The 20,136-nt window shown below is 51.7% G+C and overlaps 1 protein-coding gene across 1 annotated transcript in view; it reads right to left on the reverse strand.

Moving 5' to 3' along the window:
* Nucleotides 1–9,119: 9,119 nt before the first annotated feature.
* Nucleotides 9,120–20,136, reverse strand: part of ATOH8 (atonal bHLH transcription factor 8) — a 34,975-nt gene continuing 23,958 nt past the window's right edge. Inside the window, exon 3 of the mRNA XM_082357684.1 lies at nucleotides 9,120–10,165. Coding sequence (XP_082213810.1) covers nucleotides 10,160–10,165 — 6 coding nt within the window. The 3' untranslated portion in view covers nucleotides 9,120–10,159. The remainder of the gene's footprint in view (nucleotides 10,166–20,136) is intronic.

Consider the following 20,136-nt stretch of genomic DNA (forward strand, 5'->3'; position numbering starts at 1 on the left):
GAGGCCAGGCCAGCGGAGGCCAGTCCTGAGTGAGAAAAGCAGATGGAATGAAATGCCTCTTCCTTCCTGCTGTGGGTGATGCCTGGTGGGGCAGGGCAGGCTGAAAATGGGGAATTTAAAATAGAAATGAAACAGATTTTTAACTCAGCCTGGTGCTGAGTGATATTTTCTGGAGAGACAGACAGAACTATATAGCTGGAAGAGGCTTTAGTCGTCATGTCCTCAAACCACATATTTTACAAATGGAGAAACTGAGGCTCAGAGAGGGGAGGCATTTGCCCTGGGTCACACAGCCAGTGAGCAGCAGGGCTGAGAACCAGCATCAGGGCCCCTGGCACCTGTGACAAACTGCAGGCCAGGGGGTGCCTGGGAAATGTGACTGCCACCTGAATCCACGTACTGAGGAAAGGAGGCTGGGGAGGGGAAAGGAGGAGACATCAGAAGCCAATGGAGGGAGCAGAGGCCTGGCTCCCAGCAGCAGGGGGCTCTGTGAGCGGGGAACAGCCTGGCCCAGGTGGGAGAGGGGGCTAGAGGTCTGTGAGAAGGTGGGTCTCAGTGGGCTCAGGACCTAGAGGGAAGGGCAGACAGGCCCTGGGAGGGACGAACACCCTGCACCTCGGCCTGTGGGCAAGTCAATTTCACTTCAATCCTCTGAATACCTTCGGGCTGGAGAAGCTCAGGTACTCCCGGGGTTCCACTCCCTGTGCGTTCCGTCTGGCTCCCGCTCCTTATTTATTTCATGCTGAGGACACTCATCCTGTTTAATACTTTCTCCCTTGCCTGAATCTCTGCTGGGCTCTGCAGGACAACCTGGGCTGAAGTGGGATGGGCAGGACCCTCTGGGCTCACCCTGCAGCCCCTCACCAGGGCAAAGAAACCCCAGGAGCCCTCCCAGCCCAGGCCAGCAGAGCTGTACATCGAGGCCACAGGGCCTAGGACTGTCCTGCAATGTGTAGACAGATAGACCTACCCTCTGTCCCCCAGGAGCCCACAGCCAAGCCAGAAAGATAGATGGAGAGGCGAGCAACAGTGCCAGAAGGGGGAAAGCGGGCATCCTGAGAGGCCCAAGGCATGTGGAGTTTGGACAAAGGTTAAAGGACCTTTCGTTGAGGCAGCAGGTCAGGAGTCTGGGGGTCTGGGGAGGTGACCTGTACCCAGATTAGAAGGATGACCACTTGTTTATTTGTAATTTCTCTAAAGATGCTCTGTTGGTTTTGGTTTAACAACTCTGGAAGGTATCTGCTCCTTCAAATAATTCTCTGGTTCAAAAGGTAATCCCTCAGGAGAAATATAGCTGCTCTAGCAAGACGGAGGAAGAACCTCAGGCTCCGGGTGGTGGGAGAGCCCACGTGGGGAGCTGTAATCTGAGCCTTGAACTGAGGCATGCAGGCAGGACAAGGCAGTGTGGAACCCAGGATGGAAATCAGCTGCGAGGGACCTTGGAGGTCACAGAGCCACTGTCTACTTGTCTACTCAAGACGGGTCACACGGGGAGTTGAAGGTCTGGCCAAGCTGGACCCCAGGCCCCCAGGTTCCCAGAGGACCGCGTTCTCCCCCAGTCACAAGGGGCTTGGCTCTGGGTGTTTCCTCCCTTGCGTTTCCCAGATCCCTGAGCTTGGGAAAAGAATGCACAGCAGAAGGCCCTCTGGAGGCGGGTGAGCCCAGAGGGTACTCACTTTGCCCCAGCAGGTCTGCCCGTGGGAAGTGCTGACGGGAAGGGCAGGGAGGGGCAGTGGTTTGGAACAGTCCGTCCAGCTCCCTGAGGAGCAGGACAGGGTGCACCTGTGAGGCTGCCAAAAGGGGACTGGGGCCTCCCTCGGGCTTGGCTCTGGTCCAGTCCTGTCATCAAAGCCAAGGGAGGCCGCCCTGACAGATGTCACCAGCACGGAGCTGTCAGTCATCCCAGCAGGTCTGCTCACCACAGCCACCGTCCTGTGAGGGTTGGAGGACAGAGCTCTTCCCGGCTCTCCCCCAGCGCTGATCACTGATCACCCCTCCCGGGTCCTTCCCAGACAGCTTCACCTCTTGGGGCTTTAGCCTCTGCCTTCAGCTTCGAGACTGAGCCGATCAGAGCGCCTCTGGCAGTGCCTGGGGCCGCCATGTGGGTAAGGAAATCCTGGCCCATCCAAAACCCCCATTAACCAGCAGTCCCCAAACTGTGTTCCGTGGACCTCCCCACATGGTGTCCAGCGAGAGATTGGGGCATGAAATAAAGAATAAATGCCTTGTATCAACAGATGAATGGGTAAACCAAATGTAGCACACACATACAACGGAACATTATTCAGCCATAAAAAAAGAATGAAGTTCTGATACACGCTTCAGCATGGATAGACCTTGAAAATCTTATGCTTAGTGAAATAAGCCAGACACAGAAGGACAAATATTGTATGATTCCACTTATATGAGGTACTAAGAATAGGCAAATTCATAGAGACGGAAAGTGGAATTGAGTTTACCAGGGGTGTAGTGGTAGAGGCGGGAAAGGGGGAGTTATTGTTGAATGGGTACAGAGTTTTTGTTGGGGATGATGAAACAGTTTGGGGTATAGATAGTGGTGATGGTTACACAACATCGTGACTATATTTAATGCCACAGAATTGTGTACTTAAAATGATTTAAATGATAAATATTATGTTATACATTTTACCACGATAAAAAAATTTTTTTAAAGAGTAAGTGCTCAAACAACTTTGGGAGACACTGTGTCCTCAAATTTAAATGGAGGGGCAGTACAGGGGTAGGGGATTAAATTTTTTTTTAATAAAAAATTTTTTTAATTTAAAAATTTTTTAAATAAATAATTTTTAATTAAATATATTTTTAAAAAAGGGTTGTTATGGGATTATATGAAATCATGTGTGTAAAACTTTTGAAAATTGTAAAGCACTATAGAATTTAAAGAATCTTTCACTCAATAAAAAATAAATTTAAAAAAATTTAAATGGGTTTTCCTTGTGCAGGACTTTTCAGAGCCTTTATGAAGGGGAAATATCAGCTATGGTTACCAGTGGAGAGGATCACTGAACACTTTGTTCTTAGAAAGCCTATTCATCTTTTTTTTTTTTTTAATTTATTTTTGGCTGCGTTGTGTCTTCGTTGCTGCGCGCGGGCTTTCTCTAGTTGCGGCGAGCCTGGGCTACTCTTTGTTGCAGTGCGCGGGCTTCTCATTGTGGTGCCTTCTCTTGTTGCGGAGCACGGGCTCTAGGCGCACGGGCTTCAGTAGTTGCAGCACGTGGGCTCAGTAGTTGTTGCGCACGGGCTTAGTTGCTCCGCAGCATGTGGGATCTTCCCGGACCAGGGATGGAACCCATGTCCCCTGCATTGGTAGATGGATTCTTAACCCCTGCCCCACTAGGGAATTCCCCCTATTAATCTTAGAGCTGCCCCCGAAGTTACAACATTTGACTTCCTAGGCTGCCTCTCACACCTGAAAGAGGCACTAAAATATTCGTCAAACCCTTTGTCCTGATTTTTATTTAGAAAATAAAGCATAGCATAGCTATCCCAAAGCGTACCCGAAGCTTGATTTTTTTGCTCTATTTTCTTCTCCAAAAATAGAAATTTATTTCCTGGGACTTGGAAGGGTTTTGAGTTCTTTATTAAAAAAAAAAAGTGTGTGAGCTGCATGCATATGTGTGCCTGCAAGAGGAAAATTCTCTAGAAACTTCTGGTTGTGGGGATGGAAATGAAATCCCGGAGGAGGAACGCATGTCGTCTGTGGGCCAGATGGCTTTGAATGTGGTTTGGGGTATGGGCTTGGCACGGGGCTAAGTTCAGGGCCCTGCTTGCCTCTTGGGGGAGGGGGCAGGCTCTGTTCTGTCCCTTCCTCCCCACGGTATTACCAGTCAGCTGCCCTTGGTTATAGGAGAGCCTGGGGAAAGGAATGTGCATCTCTCCAGGTCATGCATCTCTCCTCCCAGAGGCAAGACCCTGGATGCCGGTTCAGCTGAGTGTGGGTGAGAGGCCTGGCCAGCTGTCATGTTTGCTTGTGACCTTTCCACTGGGCATCGTATTTTATAGTCTCCTGTTTTCAGGCTGGGATTTGGTGGTGACCTGGGGTTGGGTAGGGAGATGTTAAATTGAAGAAAAAAGACTGGATTCAAGCCCCAGCTGTGGGACAACTTCGGTGAGTCACAGCCCAGAAATGTAGTGTCAGAGAGTGAAGCCAGAGGGGAAAATATTTATAACTGCCGGAAACATGATGAACCTGTCAAAAATACATGAAATCAGCTAAATAAATTGGGAAGAAAAAGGCAAGGTCTTATTTGGTTTTCTGTGAGTGTAAACATTTTAAAAAGTCATCAGGAAGGAGAAAAATAATTCCTCTATACACAACTGCCTTGTGTGAGTGATGTTTTGGGGAAATCAAGGGAAAGTGGCTGTGTTCCCTGTAAAGCGGAGTAAAGAGAAGGGATCAGCCACAGGAGGCGATTGAGAGAGAGATAATTAGATCAAAGCAGAGATAACCATGGGGATGTAAGCCCCTCAAGAATCCTCAGAGACCTGGGGCAATGCTGGCTTCTCAATGAAGATGGGGCGGCAAAGTGATGTTCTGATTAATATATATGAACAGGAAAGACGAGTCCTTAGGATAGGAGGACATGTACCCAGGCCATTGCTGTTGGGTTAAGCAGGGCCTCTCCGCCTGTCCAGGTTCTGGGATTGAGAAACCTAGATGTCCCCTAGGGAACCAGGGGCCTGGGTGGATGCAATACAGAGGAAAGTTAGATTAAACAGGAACTGTTTCCATTGCAGTAAACACGAGGGTCCAGAAAGAATCTTGTTTTGTGGGCAGCCAGAGGAAAGGGAACTGAGACATGATTAAGAAAGAGGGGCTATTAACACCTGGGGATGGGATTCAGCCAGCATCCTTAGATGCCCACACGGGGGGTCACTGAGTCTGGGGAGGCATTGGAGTCACTGGAGGAGGGGATGTGACCCTCCACGACAAGTCCTATAGGTAGCTAAGGAGACTGGACTTTGCCTGGAGGCGATGGGCCCAGGGCAGGAACTTCAGGACACACCTCCATCAGCAGGAGGGAGGGGCAGCAGGGAACGGATCAGACAGCGGGAGGCCAGCCAGGAGGTGGCCGCATAGCCCTGTGGGCATAAGGAAGGCGACCTCCTAACATATCCTCAGTCATATCATCCTGATGGTGCCCCAGGAGGCTGGTCTGAGGGTGTCCCCACCTACCACTTACTCCAGGATGGCCCTGAGACCCAGATGGCCAAGAGAGCACATCTCTTCAGTGGATTAATAGCGACTGCCTGAAGCACTGTCCTGAACTCAGGCAGCTTCAGGGATCAGGGAGAAAAAGAGCTACCATTGATTAGAGATGTCTGAGGAGGGGCACGAGGGTGGGGCAGCGTTCATTCATTCATCCACACACCTTCAATAAATGTTTATTCAGCACCTAGTGCATGCCAGGTGCAGGTGCTATGAAGCTCTCCTCTTTGCTGGAGCACAGTTCTCAAAGGCTCAGCCACAGAAAGAGCAAAAAGCCCCAAGCCTGGGCTCCACTCTGCTCTGGACCTTCTCCCTTTGAGCCTCTTTGAAGCCTTGGCAAAGGCCTGTGTCCGAGTCTCTCAGGGTCTTGAATAAATTAGCTGCTTGGTAGTTATTTGTGGAAGGAAGAAAATACATGCGTGACTTACCATATTTTTCATTTTTATCCATTCATTCAACAAAGAAACCAACATATACATTTTGCCAGGCCTTTTCAAGGATTTGGAGATGTATTTGACCTAATCTTTGCCCTCTAGGAATTCATAGCGCCATCTGGAGATTAGACACATGCCCGCATAGCCGTAGAACAAAGTCGTTATTTATAAATCCAAGTTCCTTGGAGTGCCTGGCTTCAGGGAGGCAGGCATAGCTTGTCTGGGGTCCAGGGGACCAGAGGGGACCCGTGGGAAGGTGAGGACCCTGGGGCAAAGGGCGAAGCCAGCCGCCCCCTCCTCTCCACCCCTCGCCTAGGCAGGGTCTCGTCCATGCCTCCCCATCCTCCTGGAGCCTGGAAACAGAAGGCAGCTGTGCAGGTGGCAGAGAGACAGAGGGAGAATGGCAACACAAATCCGCTGAAGGAAACACTTGGAGATGTCTGAGTCTTGCTTTGAGAAGGCCAGGCTATTTGTCAGCCGGGCTGCTGGCAACAGTCCCTTTTAGCCCAGGAAGCAGCGTGGAAGGTGGGAGGCAAGTGCAACCCCTGCTCCAGCCCCCTAGCAGGCCCGCCCTGGCTGCCTTACAGTACGGCTCAGCCTAATTAGCGGTACCCAGGTCTCTGCCCTGTATCTCGGGCACAAAGGAGCCCTGTCTGCACCTCAGCTCCCTACACAGTCCCTGCTCACGGCTCTGCTACCCAGTTCCCAGCCCCTGAGACCTGCCGGCTCCTGCCTCTCACTGGCTTGGAAGGAAGGGGAGATGCGTGGGAGGGATCAGGAAAAGAAATAGGACAGCACGGGACAAGGTGAGGTGGAGGGGGGCGGGGGAAGGAAGAGGTCCAGGACAGCGCGGTGGGCCATGGGGACAGGAGGAAGGACAGTGTGGGGAGACAGAATCCACCGGGGCCCTGGCCACGCTGTGAGACCAAAAAGGAGCCCAGGGACGCGTGGAAGGCCCTGCCCAGAATTTACACCTCTCTTCTGGCATTGTCCGAGGCCGGAACCAGGAAGCAGCGGGCAGCCCGTGTGCATGGAGTTTTTGAAGAGTCTTGGAGGGCTCAGCCTTGAGCTGGGGAGATCTCCGACTCGCAGAGCCATTCTTTGTGGGTTTGTCCTTTGGAGAGCAGGAAGCAAGCATGCTGCAGGAACCAGGCATGCACCAGAGGTGCAGACACGTGTGTACACACGTGGCCTCCAACAGGGACACCCTCCCTCTGTGGCTGGTGGCTGATGAGCCATCCCCGGCAATGTGGAGCCAGGACCCAGAGCAAACAACGGAGCAAGAGGGTGTGTGCGCAAACAAATCTGCTGGGGCCCTGTGACCACACCCTCGGCTGGACCGGGACAGGCGCTGTCAAGGCCCCATGAGGGTGGCTCTTCATAACTTTTATTTTGGTGAGGGCCTTCTTGCACGGTTGTTTACACAAACTGTTGAGAAGGCTGCCGATGAAATCTGAATCCATGTGAAATGGATTTCCCTTCCCTGGGAATGTACGCAGTGGGTATCTGGGTGTGCATATGCACACAAGAAGGAGTGTGTGTGTGTACGTGTGTGTGCACAAGAACCCAAGCTGCTGTATTGGGAGAGAAGCTGGAAAAGGAAAGAAAAGCATGGACTTTCAATCACTCATATACACACATACCTGTGTGCGTACATTCAGCGGTCGTCTGACGGTATCACAATTATTAGCTTGTCTATTTGTATACACACACACACACACACGTATCCCTGTACATTTTTGGCACAGCCTGTATCCCATATCAGTGATTCTAAATCACTTTTTTGTCAGAGATCTCAGCCCACTTCAACCAGTAGCTCTCAACCTTGCCTGCACATTGGAATCACTTGGGGAGCTTTTAAAAATCCCAAATGCCCAGACCACACTCCAGACCAATATAGCAGAATTTCTAGAGATGGAACTTTGGTATTAATACTTTATGTCAGTATTTAAAAATCTCCTCAGGTGCTTCCAATGTCTTTCGAGGGCTGAATACTTCTCTGCGTAGAAAGTCCTTCTTCCTTTCCTCTGCTCAGAAAACTTCTATTCATCCTTCATGACCCAACTCACATAGCTCCTTTCTAGGAAGGCCCTTCATGATACCTCCCTAGGGAGAGTTACCTTTTTCTTTCCCGAAACTCCCAACAACACCTTAGTCATCCAACTGTATCACAGTTATTTGCTTGTCTATCTGTCCGTCCCATCTTCTGTTCAGAACTCTGAGCTCCGTGAAGACACTGTGTGGGATCCATCTCTCTATTCCTGATACCCAGCTTAGAGTCTGCTATGCGGCTGGTGATCAATAGATGTTTCAGAATGAAAGGGAAGTACGTAATGAAGGCCGTGAGTAGGAGAGGGGTGGGGAGTAGAGACCATTATTGTTTCTGGGTAGAAAGGCCACGGGTCTGCTCCCTTGTCAGCAGGATTGGGGTATCTCCCCCAAACCGTTAGTAACAGGGTCCTTTTATGTCAACAAGTTTGCTGCAGGTTGGTCCACATTTCCTGCTTCCCTAGGAAATGCCACCAGTGTTACTCAGAGGCTCAGAGGGACACCAGAGTGAGTCTGTCATCTGTGCCTAGAGGCCTGGGGTGACGGACCACCTCCCCCTGCCCCACTCCAAGCCCACTCTGCCTGGCCTGTTTCCAGGGCACTGTTGCTCTGAGGAGCTCCATGAGCAGCCCGTGGCCTCTGCTTCTGCCCCAGATCCAGGACCAGCCCGCATAGCTCGGTCCTTGGGCAGAGCCATGTCTGGGAAACACTGGTGCAAGAGGAGGTGCAGACACTGCAGCCCCAGCCCAGGAGCCCGGGAGTAGACAAGAGAGGGCGACAGTGGGTGGAACCATGGGACAGGTGTGTATTCTGCAAGGGCACAGCCTCCTTTCCTCATCACCCCCCCTCTCCTTGGGCAGCCCTGCCCCTCCTACACAGCCCTCTGCCCTGACAGTCCTTTCCTAGTTCTTCTCTTATTAACCCTCCCCCATCCCCACTGAGCCATTATTGCCCCATCTTAGGCCAAGGCCACACAAAGACTTCGGGCAGGAGCTGGCCTATGGGGCTGGAGAGGCGCTAAGCGCACAGGCAGTGGAGTGAGGCCACCCTGATGTGAGAACTGTTTCTGTCACTGACTGGCCCAGTCTCCTCCCCGCCTCAGGTTCCTCATCTGTACAATGGGATTAAAAATTCAGTCCCCACCTTATAAACTCACAGTATGGAGTAAATGAGGCACGAAGCCGAGAACGCTCCTCACATGTTCCTGACCTGGCCTCCTGGTCACTAGTCCAGGCCGAGGCCATGGCGAGGGCCCCACCCCCTTACACACACACACACACACACACACACACACACACACTGCTCACTTCCTGAAGGGTTCTCAACCTCTCCCTCCCCCCACAACCCTCTCCAGCTGACCGGCCAAAGGCCTGGTCACCCACAGAGTCCATCAACACAAGCAAGTGTTTTCTTTACATGTTGGGGCTTTTACTTCAATTTGAAGCAGATGGTTGAGCACAGATGTGAACAGCTTTGGCCCTGTGAGCACAAGGAAGGAACAGGCCTTGACTTTGAACATGCCTGCCTCCCCACATACTGGCCCATTCCCCTGGTCCCTTCCTCCCCTCTGCCCCCCTGCACAACCATCACAGACCGCCGGCCCCCAGCCAGGGCGCCATCTTGTGTGCCCAGTCAGGAGGGCGGGCCCCCGGCAAGGAGTGGCTGGCTGGACCGGCTGGGGGTCACCCTGGGGCAGGTCCCTGGGGTGAGGCATGGGTGGTCGGTACTGCCCCCCACCCCCGCCACTCACTTCTCATGATGCTTAGGGCCCAAGAAGGAGCCTGGGCCCAGGGAACATGGGAAAATCGGGGTCAGAGGCCTGGGCAGCCAGCGGGAAGGAGAGGGGGGCCGGGATCTCAGATCTCACTCCCCCACAGGCGCCCCCAGCCTCCCTATCACAGCCCCCAGAAGGCTTATCTGCGTCCAGCCAGCTCGGGGCCCAGCTGTAGAAAGGGAGTTCCGGGTCAGAGGGTCAAGCGCTTCCAACAGTCACCAAACGTCCATCCTTTCCACGAGTTCCTAGTGGAACTGCTGACTCGTTCTTTGGCGTGAGATGGGACCCGGGCAACAGGAGGAGCAAACATCACAGAGCAACAGTGTGGCTTTTCACTATGGGGTCTTCTCACCCCATTTTGTTCAGTGTCTCTGTCGAATCTTTGGCAATGAATTTCTGCAGCCAGACGGTGGGCCTCAGGCCCGGGCAAGGGGAAGGCTTTGCTCTCCCCGTCCCACCAGGCAGAGAGCAAAGTGCAAAGTCACTATGGAGTGGTTGGCGGGGGGAGGGCGAGAGGGGGGCAGGCAAGCTCCTGTCCTGAGAGGTGGTGGTCTGAGCATCCGGTGGCAACTTAGAGAGGACAACAAGGCTGGACTTGGCGAGCTCACCTTCTCCTCAAGCTTGACTGGAAAGAGGGCCCACAGCAGCGTCCTTGGACGAGCCCATGGCCGGTCACTCCTGAAAGAAACAACCAATGGGAGGAGAGGGATAAATTAGGAGGTTGGGATTAACATATACACACTACTATATCTAAAACAGATAATCAACAAGGACCTACTGTAGAGCACCGGGAACTCTACTCAATACTCTGTCATAACCTATATGGGAAAAGAATCTGAAAAAGAATAGATATCTCTATATATCTATATATAAAACTGAATCACGTTGCTGTACACCTGAAACTAACACAACATTGTAAATCAAATATACTCCAATATAAAAAAATAAACTAAAAAAATAAAAAAACAGCAGCTAAGACCCGGCACAGCCAAATAAATAAATAAATAAATGTTTTTAAAAAATAAAAATAAAGAAACAAACAAAAAATAAAATAAAATAGATAAGCTAAAAGGATATATTGTATAGCACAGGGATTATAGCCAATATTTGATAATAACTTTAAATGGAATATAATCTATAAAAATTTTGAATACCTATATTATATACCTGAAACTAATATAATATTGTAAATCAACGATACCTCAATAAACTAGCAAACAAGCAAAAAGAAGGGCTTCCCCGGTGGCGCAGTGGTTACGGATCCGCCTGCCAATGCAGAGGACACGGGTTCGAGCCCTGGTCCCGGAAGATCCCACATGCCGCGGAGCAGCTAAGCCCACGTGCCACAACTACTGAAGCCCACGAGCCTAGAGCCCGTGCCCCGCAACAAGAGAAGCCACCGCAATGAGAAGCCCGCGCACTGCAACGAAGAGTAGCCCCTGCTCGCCACAACTAAAGCCCATGCGCAGCAACAAAGACCCAACGCAGCCAAAAATAAAAATTAAATAAATAAAAAAATTTTTTAAAAGCCAAAAAACAAACAAACAAAAAACAGCCAATGGTCAGAAGTAGCCCCTACTGGTCCTGACTCCAGAAGGCCGACCTGTACCAGGTGCCGGCACCCATGGCACCTCCTCTTACCCAATCCTCACAGCTGCCCGGGGAGGGACTCGGGAGGGCCTCGTAGGGCCCAGGCAGGGACTGAATCTTGAAAGGTTCAGTAAGGGATGGAGCCAGCATCTGGACCCAGGACTGGCTGCTGCCAGAGCCCACACTGTCCCCTTACTCCCCACCCCTACCTTGCTGCATTTCAGAGCCACTGCTGATTTTGTTGGTTTGGGGGATGGACGGGGTTGTAGAGGAAGCTCAGGGACCCCTGGTCCTGATACCACAATCCCCCAGGTCACACCTCTGTGGGATATCAGAGTCAGCCCTGTCCCCCACGGGAATGGCATCCTTACCTCCTTCTCCCTACACCAGGGGTCCCCAACCCCCGGGACCCCTGTACCGGTCCGGGCCGCACAGCAGGAGGTGAGCGGCAAGCGAGGGAAGCTTCATCTGCCGCTCCCCATCGCTCCCCATCGCTCCCCATCGCTCCCCACCGCTCCCCACCGCTCCCCACCGCTCCCCATCGCTCCCCACCGCTCCCCACCGCTCCCCACCGCTCCCCATCGCTCCCCATCGCTCCCCACCGCTCCCCATCGCTCCCCATCGCTCCCCACCGCTCCCCACCGCTCCCCATCGCTCACAGCACCTCCTGAACCATCCCCTCTCCCGTGGTCCGTGGAAAAACTGTCTTCCACGAAACCGGGCCCTGGTGCCCAAAAGGTTGGGGACCGCTGCCCTACACCCTTCAGACAAGACACTACACCAGCAGCCAAGAGACTGACTCTAGGTGCAGCCCATCCCCCCGCCAGCTGGGCCTCAGTGTTCCCATCTATAACACGACAGTGTCTTCATCTATAAGAGGTCAGTGTCCTCAGCTGTAGTAGAAATGAAGCCTGACCTGGGAATTCTAACACAGAAAACAGGTGAACATGGTTCTACTCTATTTGGATCGGGAGAGTACAGGGGACACAGAGAGAGGGGAGCCCAGAGTCTACAGTATTCCTTCCAACGTGGAGCCTGGGATGGCGGTGAGAACCCAGGTGCTATGGGGCAAACTGGAAAACCCCTAGGTTAGACCGTCTTTCAGTTCCTTGAAGTCCTGACCTTCGGAAACTTCACTCTGGCAGCCGAACTTGGTGTTGCTCGTGAGCAAACTGACCAGAGGGCGTGATTTGCTACAGGAAGGGACAGGAGATTCGAAAAGGTCCTGGGGCTGCCGGGGCTTTAGCTTTGGGGGAGGTCAGAGCTGGTGGGGAGGCTCTTCAGGGGTTCCCAGTGCACCCAGAACACGCAGGAGAAAAACAGCCGTCCGTTACCTGGGCACAGCACACCCCTAATAACGCAGTTCCAAATCCCTCTCTCCTGTTTCCGGCAACAACCCTGAACAAACAGCTAAGCACTTATTTTTGAAGCAAAACATCTGTCAGGCACCTCTGACATGCCAGGGAGCTCCTCACATCCCCAGCTCAGAGGTAAGTGCTACGAGCTGGCAGCAGCACGACTTGAATCCAGATCGGCAGTGTTTATTCTACCACACAGAGCCCGCTCCTGCTGAAAGGGAGGCTCGGGGAGCCGGCTGGAGCCAAACCACGGGGCTGGAGGGGCTGCGAACCACAGGCCCTGGTGAGCCTCAGGCCTGGGCGGTGCTGGGCAGGCAGCCAAGGTGCGAGGCAGGGGCAAGGCTGGAAGTGGGGTCCAGGGAGGGTGAGGGAGCCCAGCCAGGAGGAGGGAGTGTCCTCCAGCTAATAGAGGCTAAGAAGGGGAAAAGGAAAAGTGAGAGGAGGGAGCATCTTGATGTGGTGAATCCAGGCTCACATTCTCCGAGCCCATGGTGCGTGGCTGGCCCCAGCAGGAATCTGCTTTTTGTTACCGAGTCTGAGGAGGAGGATTAAGAAGCGGAAAGGAAACCCGTGGGGATGGCACTGGGTCTGTGGTCCACGGGGTGATTTACAGCCGCGTCATCCCGGCGCTGGCTGCCTGGGCGGGCCCTGCCGAGGACTGGCCCGGAGTTCCTCCCTTGTTCAGTCTGCCTGCGGTCGGGGAAGGCACGGAAGGCTGGGGCAGCTGAAGCCATCCCACTGGCTGCCCTGTAAAGGCGGCCGCCTGGCCGGGCCCAGCCCCAAGCCCTCAGTCGGCTCTCAGACTCCACTGAAGCCATGGCTACCGCCCAAGAGCAAGGGAGACAGGGGTTTCTCTCGCCAAGGCCTGACCTTCAATTCTCAACCCCACCCTTTCCCTAACGTCTACACGGGACCTGCATTCCCACCACCCACCTTGGTCCAGGAATCCCAGCACATGCATCATCCGTCCAAGGAAGCCTTATGTCAGCTGGAGCGTGGTGGGAGGAACACTGGGAGGCCTTAGGTGCCACGACCCTTTTTGCAATTAACCAACTGTGTGACCTTGGGGAACTGACTCTCCCTCTCTGTGCTTTAATTCCTTCACCTGTACGGCAAGTACACGTACATGGATTAGCACCCCCCAAAGGGTGCTCTTCAGAATACTAGCCAGGTGAGGTATATCCCATGAGTTTGGGAAACATCACAGACCTTGGCCCTACCTTGGAAAGTCACTGTGCATATGAACATATTAAAGTCTCTGAAAAGTCCTACAGTAAAGAAATTCGTGTGGCTTTACTTACCCAGTGTTTTCCCAACCCATTTGACTGTGTGACTGCAACTGCATTGTGGGGAGTAGAAACTCACTCTACTCTTCCCGTTACTTAAGGCTACACAAGGGCCTTTCAGAGCGGCCGGGGGAAAGTCTCAGGAAAGCTTGTGAACCTCAGTAGGGGCAATCTATGGCCCTTCCCTCCAGGTGCCTGCCAACAACATCACTCAGCCACTTCCAGGCTCTGCTTCTTTCATGCCTGTCTGCCCATTGGCCCAATCTCTCAGCATCCCAACCCCAAACGCCCAGTGTAGGCAGTCAGTTGGTCCAGCCTCAGTCAGATTTCTTCCCCTAGACCAATCTGGTGTGGCTGAGACAGGAGACAAACCTACCTATGCCACCCCTTCAGAAGAGGTGGGGTATGTGTGTGTGTGTGCACGCGTGCGTGTATGTAGGTGTAGGTGTGGACGTGTGTGTGTGCACGCACACATGCAAGCACAACTGCAAATACATGGAAGAGGGCTGGACATACTCCCCGCTGTGACAACCACACCACAGACCCCCTTCTCATGTAACTCCTGGCAACATCCTGCTTGGGTCCATGTGAGAAGCACAGCTTGAAAGGGCCTCTTGCGTCCCCTCTGGCTCTGGCCTTTTGTGGGTGGTGTTCCCACTGCGGCCAAGGCTCTGATTATAGCTGGGTAAGGCTCTCACCGTCCTGAGGAGCCCCCTGCAGCATGGCCCCTCCACACATCTGTGTTAAAAGATGCCCTTTAAACACAGGTCGTGCTGCTCACTAATATAAACTTTGAAAATGACTAGACAAGATGCCTCCCAGGTCCCTTTCAGCAGGTCTGACATGCTGGGTCCGATTGAAATGATTTGGTCAGGGTGACAAAGTGTCTGGGTTTATCACATTCAGAAATCATCTTTTTTTTTTTTTTGGCCACAGCATGGCATTCAGGATCTTAGTTCCCCAACCAGGAATCAAACCGCACCCTCGGCAGTGAAAGTGCAGAGTCCTAACCACTGGACCGCCAAGGAATTCCCAGAAATCATCTTTTTATCTGCTCACTCATTTGTGGTCAGAATGTCAGGTCCACAATGGCAGGGACATGGTCGTTTTGTTTGCTGCTGTAGCCCCAGAGCCTAGAACAGTCTGGACACACAGTAGCATCTCAATAAATATTTGTTATTTATTGGACATGTGAATAAATATTTCCAGTTACCAGGCATTTTATTTACTGTAGCATTTAAGTGCCACCAGATATGCTTCCTATTTCAAATGTAACACTGAGCATTTTTGTAACTGTGCCTATGCTTTAGGGGAACTTTTGGTAATTGTTGTGAACCCAGGAACAATGTTGTATCTTTCTGCTTTTGTTCACTTCCAGTTTTTAAATTTCTAATTATACCTCCTCTGCTTACTAAGTTTGTCCCTGGCTTTAAGTGGATTGGTTTCCTCTCCTCATCACTTCTGTGTGCTGCAGGGTAATTTTATCACTTCGGGGGCATTTAAAAAAACGATTATTTCTGCCTATAAGTTATTTTACCTTTAAAGTTCATTTTCAGTCACTTCACCTATTTAACCATTTTTGACTGTTTTCAAATCATACATCTTTCTGTATTTAAGCAATTTGTATACAGCCTTCTAGGTGCAGAAAAAGATGTCAAATGGGATTGAAATCCTGAGTTTTTTGTTTTTTATGGTTTGTCCTAAAAGGAGCAGTCAGATTGCAATGTTACTTTAAAACTAAAATATGAAAGACAAGCAGGGAGGGCATGGGAGAAGTATTTTTCAAGACCCACACTATCAGGCATTATTTTACCTTTCACTTTTATGTACACCAATATATGGGCTAGAAAGGGTTTGGTTCTAAATGCTGACCACTAGGGTTCATCTTGGCCCCAAAGTCAGTGGGACTCTGGGGCCCTGGGCAGGCTGGTTGATCTATCAAAGCCTCAGTTTACTCATCTTTAAAATGAGCACAGGGGAGGGATAAACTGTGAGATCGGGATTGACATGTACACCTATTATATGTAAAATAGGTAACTAATAAGGACCTACTGTACAGCACAGGGAACTCTACTCAATCCTCTGTAATGACCTATATGGGAAAAGAATCTGAAAAAAAGTGGATATATGTATATGTATAACTGATTCACTTTTCTGTACACCTGAAACTAACACAACATTGCAAATCAACTATACTCCAATAAAAATTTAAAAAATAAAATTAAAAAAATAAAATGAGCACAGAAATAGTATCCACTTTCTAGCTCAGTTGAAAAGAATCAATGGGACAAGAGAGCCACACTCCCAGCAGGGCCTGGTACACAGTGTAAGCACCAGCTCCCATTCCTGCAAAGAGCTGGGTCCTTGGTGTGATTCACTGGTGTTTGAAAACATAAAATGGCATCATAGGCTGAAAAGTTTCAAAAGAAGTAACCAGAAATCGTCATATGGAACCAACTGTCATCTTGACCAATCTGCTTTAGATGAATTTTTTTTAAAAAATAAGCACAACTTTTAAATTACTTAAGTCACATCCATGACGAATGAATAACCAAAGTGTGGTATATTCATACAATGGAATACTATTCAGCCATAAAAAGGAATGAAGTACTGACACATGACAGAACTTGGATGAACCTTGAAAACAGTATGCTAGGTGAAAGGAGCCAGACACAAAAGCCCACGTATTACATGATTCCATTCACATGAAATGTCCAGAACAGGGAAATCCATAGATTAGTGGTTGCCTAGGGCTGGGAGGGAGAAGGAGACTGCTAAAGCATATGGGGTTTCTTTGGGGGCTGATGAAAATGCTCTAAAATTGGCTGTGGTGATGGCCACATTTTAGTGAAAAAACTAAAAAATCATTGAATTGTACACTTTAAATGGGTAAACTATAATCTCAATAAAAATGTTAAAGTTTTTGGGACTTCCCTGGTGGCGCAGTGTTTAAGAATCTGCCTGCCAACGCAGGGGACAGGGGTTCAAGCCCTGGTCTGGGAAGATCCCACATGCGGCGGAGCAACTAAGCTCGTGCGCCACAACTACTGAGCCTGTGTGCCACAACTACTGAAGCCCGCGTACCTAGAGCCCGTGCTCTGCAACAAGAGAAGCCACCACAATGAGAAGCCCGCGCTCCGCAACGAAGAGTCGTCCCCACTCGCCGCAACTAGAGAAAGCCCGCGCACAGCAACAAAGACCCAACACAGCCAAAAATAAATAAATAAATATTTATAATAAAAAAAACTGTTAAAATTTTTGTAAATGCGTAAGTAGTATATGTTAATTATAGAAAAGTTTGAAAACACAGAAGAGTGAAGAGGAGAAAACCATTTAAATCACCTCCATCTCCCCACCGAGAGAAACCATGATAGTGCTAGGTGATTGCTGTTCCACATACTTTTTCTTTTTTTTTTTTTCCTAGTTGATATACAATGCTGTGTTGGTTTCAAGTGTACAGCAGAGTGACTCCGTTATATATATACATATATATATGTACATATATATATATTCTTTTTAGATTCTTTTCGATTATAGGTTATTACAAGACATTGAATATAGTTCCCTGTGCTATACAGTAGGTCCTCGCTGTTTATCTCTTTTATATATAGTAGTGAGTATCTGTTAATTCCAAACTCCTAATTTATCCCTTCCCACCCTTTTCCCCTTCGGTAACCATAAGTTTGTTTTCTACGCCTTTGAGTCTGTTTTTGTTGTGTAAATAAATTCGTTTGTATCATTTTTAAGATTCTACCGATAAGTGACAGCATATGGTATTTGTCTTTCTCTGTCTGACTTGCTTCACTTAGTATGATCATGTCTAGGTCCATCCATCCACATGCTTTTCCTATGCGTAGGCAGACCTATGTTGGATTTCATGGGAGTGAAATCAGCTTGTGCAAACTGCACGGCAAGCTGGTGTTTGTGTTTTCTCCAACACTCCAGCCCATACATCTTTGCATCTGGCAGATCTGCTTCCACATCTCCAAGGGCCAGGCTCTGCTGAGGTTATTCTGGGCACAAGCATAGGCCTGGGCTTCTGGCCTCCAAACTTCCCAGGCAACTGGAAGCAGGTATGGACCAGCCCACCCCAGCACCTCCCGCCTCGCCTGGCCTGGGCGCCACGGGTGACAGGCAGGAAATTTATGAGCAGTTGGAGCTGGCTGCTCTTTGCTGAGGGCGGGAACATGGTGTGAATCAACGACCACACTGTGTCCAGGCTGGGAGGGCTCTCAAGGTGCCAGGACCTAAGAGTTGCGAAGTTATAGCCAGAGCCCCTTGTGAGCCAGGGGAATCCGCCTGGGGACCACGAACTGGGGGAAAAATTCATTTAGTCATCAAAGATTTATTGAGTTCCTCCTGTCAGCTCCGTGACAGGCATCAGGATTGGAGGCCCTGCCCTGCAGCAGCTTACAGTCTAACCCCAGGGCGAAGCAGAAACCACCAAAATGCTATCCTGGTAAACGCTGTCGAGTCACCTCTTCCCCCTGCCCCCCCCACCCCGTTGTGTCCCTCCAGGCCACTCATCAGAGAAGCGAATATGATTGCCAGGGGCTCCCGGCTACAGGGTGCAGATAGCTGCCTGTGATGCTAGGACGACGTCCTGCCCTGCCGGCCCAGGTCAGGAGCAACGGTGGGTCCAGCAGTCTAAACCCCTCGCTGACTGAGGCCAACATTTATGTTCAAACCTCAGGGTCAGTCAAGGACATACAGAAGGACTTTCCTAGCGGTAGGAAACAACCACTGAGTAACCCTGGGGACCCCTCCTGTGCTAAGATGCTGGAGCTGGGACCCAGGCACCCGGGCCAGCACTGAGAGAGCCCCGTCCAGCCCCGGGCGCCCCCTCTGTTCCAGTACAGCCTTGCTCGGAGTTCCTTCCGCCCACGGGAACGGAGGCTCCAGGAGGGCAGGGTCCTGCCGGCTGTGTCCCCAGTCCAGGACAACGGGGGCTCCGGTCCAGCTGCCTGCCCCGAGACCCACCTCACTGCAGTCTGGGGAAATGCGTTTCCCCTCTGAAACCTCCAAGCTCTTCATACCGACTCCTGTATCCCTCTGTGCTCGAGTCATGGTTGGTGCAACTGCCATCGCCCACTTGCTCAGCCCACACAGCTCCACCACGAGCTCCCGAGAGAGGGGGCCAGGTCGTCCTCGGCTCCCTGTCCTCCCAGGCCTGGGGACAGAAGTCGGTGAATGGGCTGAGGGCGGCCTCGTCCGGAGCCCAACACACTCCTTTGCATGTGCGGTTGTACAGTCCTTGGGAGGTGTTGTCGCCGCTTCCATTTTGCAGATGGGGATATGGAGGCCCCAGGTCACACGCTGGGATGCAGCAGAGCAAGGCAGACTCCTCAGCCCCTAGAGGATTCAGCTTCTTCACTGGCACTCGGGACTAGAAAGTCCTCAAGCCACCCCCCAGCTGCCACCTCTCTCGGTTCTAAGAAAATCTCAGCCTTCATCCCCTGGGGCCTAAGGGAAGGTGGGAGGCCCGGCGGCTCGCAGAGCCGGGCCAGAGCTCAGAGGGAGAACCCGCGCCTGCAGGGGACAGGCAGGGAGACCCCAGGCGCCGCCCCGCCGACCCTTCTTGGGCTGCAGGCTGACAATCTCTGCTTCTCTCTCCGTGCTCCCGCCGCGTCTCTCTGTGCCAGCTCTCTCTTGGTCTCCCCTCTGCTTCCCTCTCCACGTCTGTCAGCCTATCTGCCTTTCTGGGTCCCCACCTCACCCCGCCCACAGTACAGGGCACAACAAGGGCCGAGCTGGCCTGGGTGAGGTCTGAGGCCCAGCTGCTGCAGCTTCCCATCTGCTCCCCATCCTGTGAGGTTGTCCAGCCAATTCCACTTCGCTGCACGCTACCCTTCCAGACCCCAGAAGCTCAAGGAGCTCCTGCCCTTGCGCCATAGCCAGAGAAGGCACCCGGGCTGGAGGGCAGCAGACAGCTGGGCAGACAGGTGGCCCAGCCAGGTGAGGAAGGCCCTGCTCCCTGGAAGCGTCGCTCGGGCCCCGACTCATGACCCTCACACACGCTCCGCCCCCCCCCGCCAACACTACACGTATACACACACCCCCAACCACAGTGTCGGGGGTCCCCGGGGCCCCCATCATGCTTCTGCACACCTCCGTGCCTCCCCTCTCCCCAATCCTTTTTTTTTTTTTAATCTATTTTGGCTGCATCGGGTCTTAGCTGTGGCACGCAGGATCTTCGCTGCGGCACGCGGGATCTTTAGCTGCAGCATGTGAACTCTTAGTTGTGGCACGTGGCATCTAGTTCCCTGACCAGGGATCGAACCTAGGCCCCCTGCATTGGGAGCGCGGAGCCTTAGCCACTGGACCAGCAGGGGAGTCCCTCCCCTCCCCTCCCAATCCTTACAGCAAAGTGACAGCAGGAGTGATGGGGCACCAACCAGACAAGCCAATTCATGCT

Source organism: Balaenoptera borealis, assembly GCF_965194805.1.
Source record: "Balaenoptera borealis genome assembly, chromosome: 15".
Taxonomy (NCBI): domain Eukaryota; kingdom Metazoa; phylum Chordata; class Mammalia; order Artiodactyla; family Balaenopteridae; genus Balaenoptera; species Balaenoptera borealis.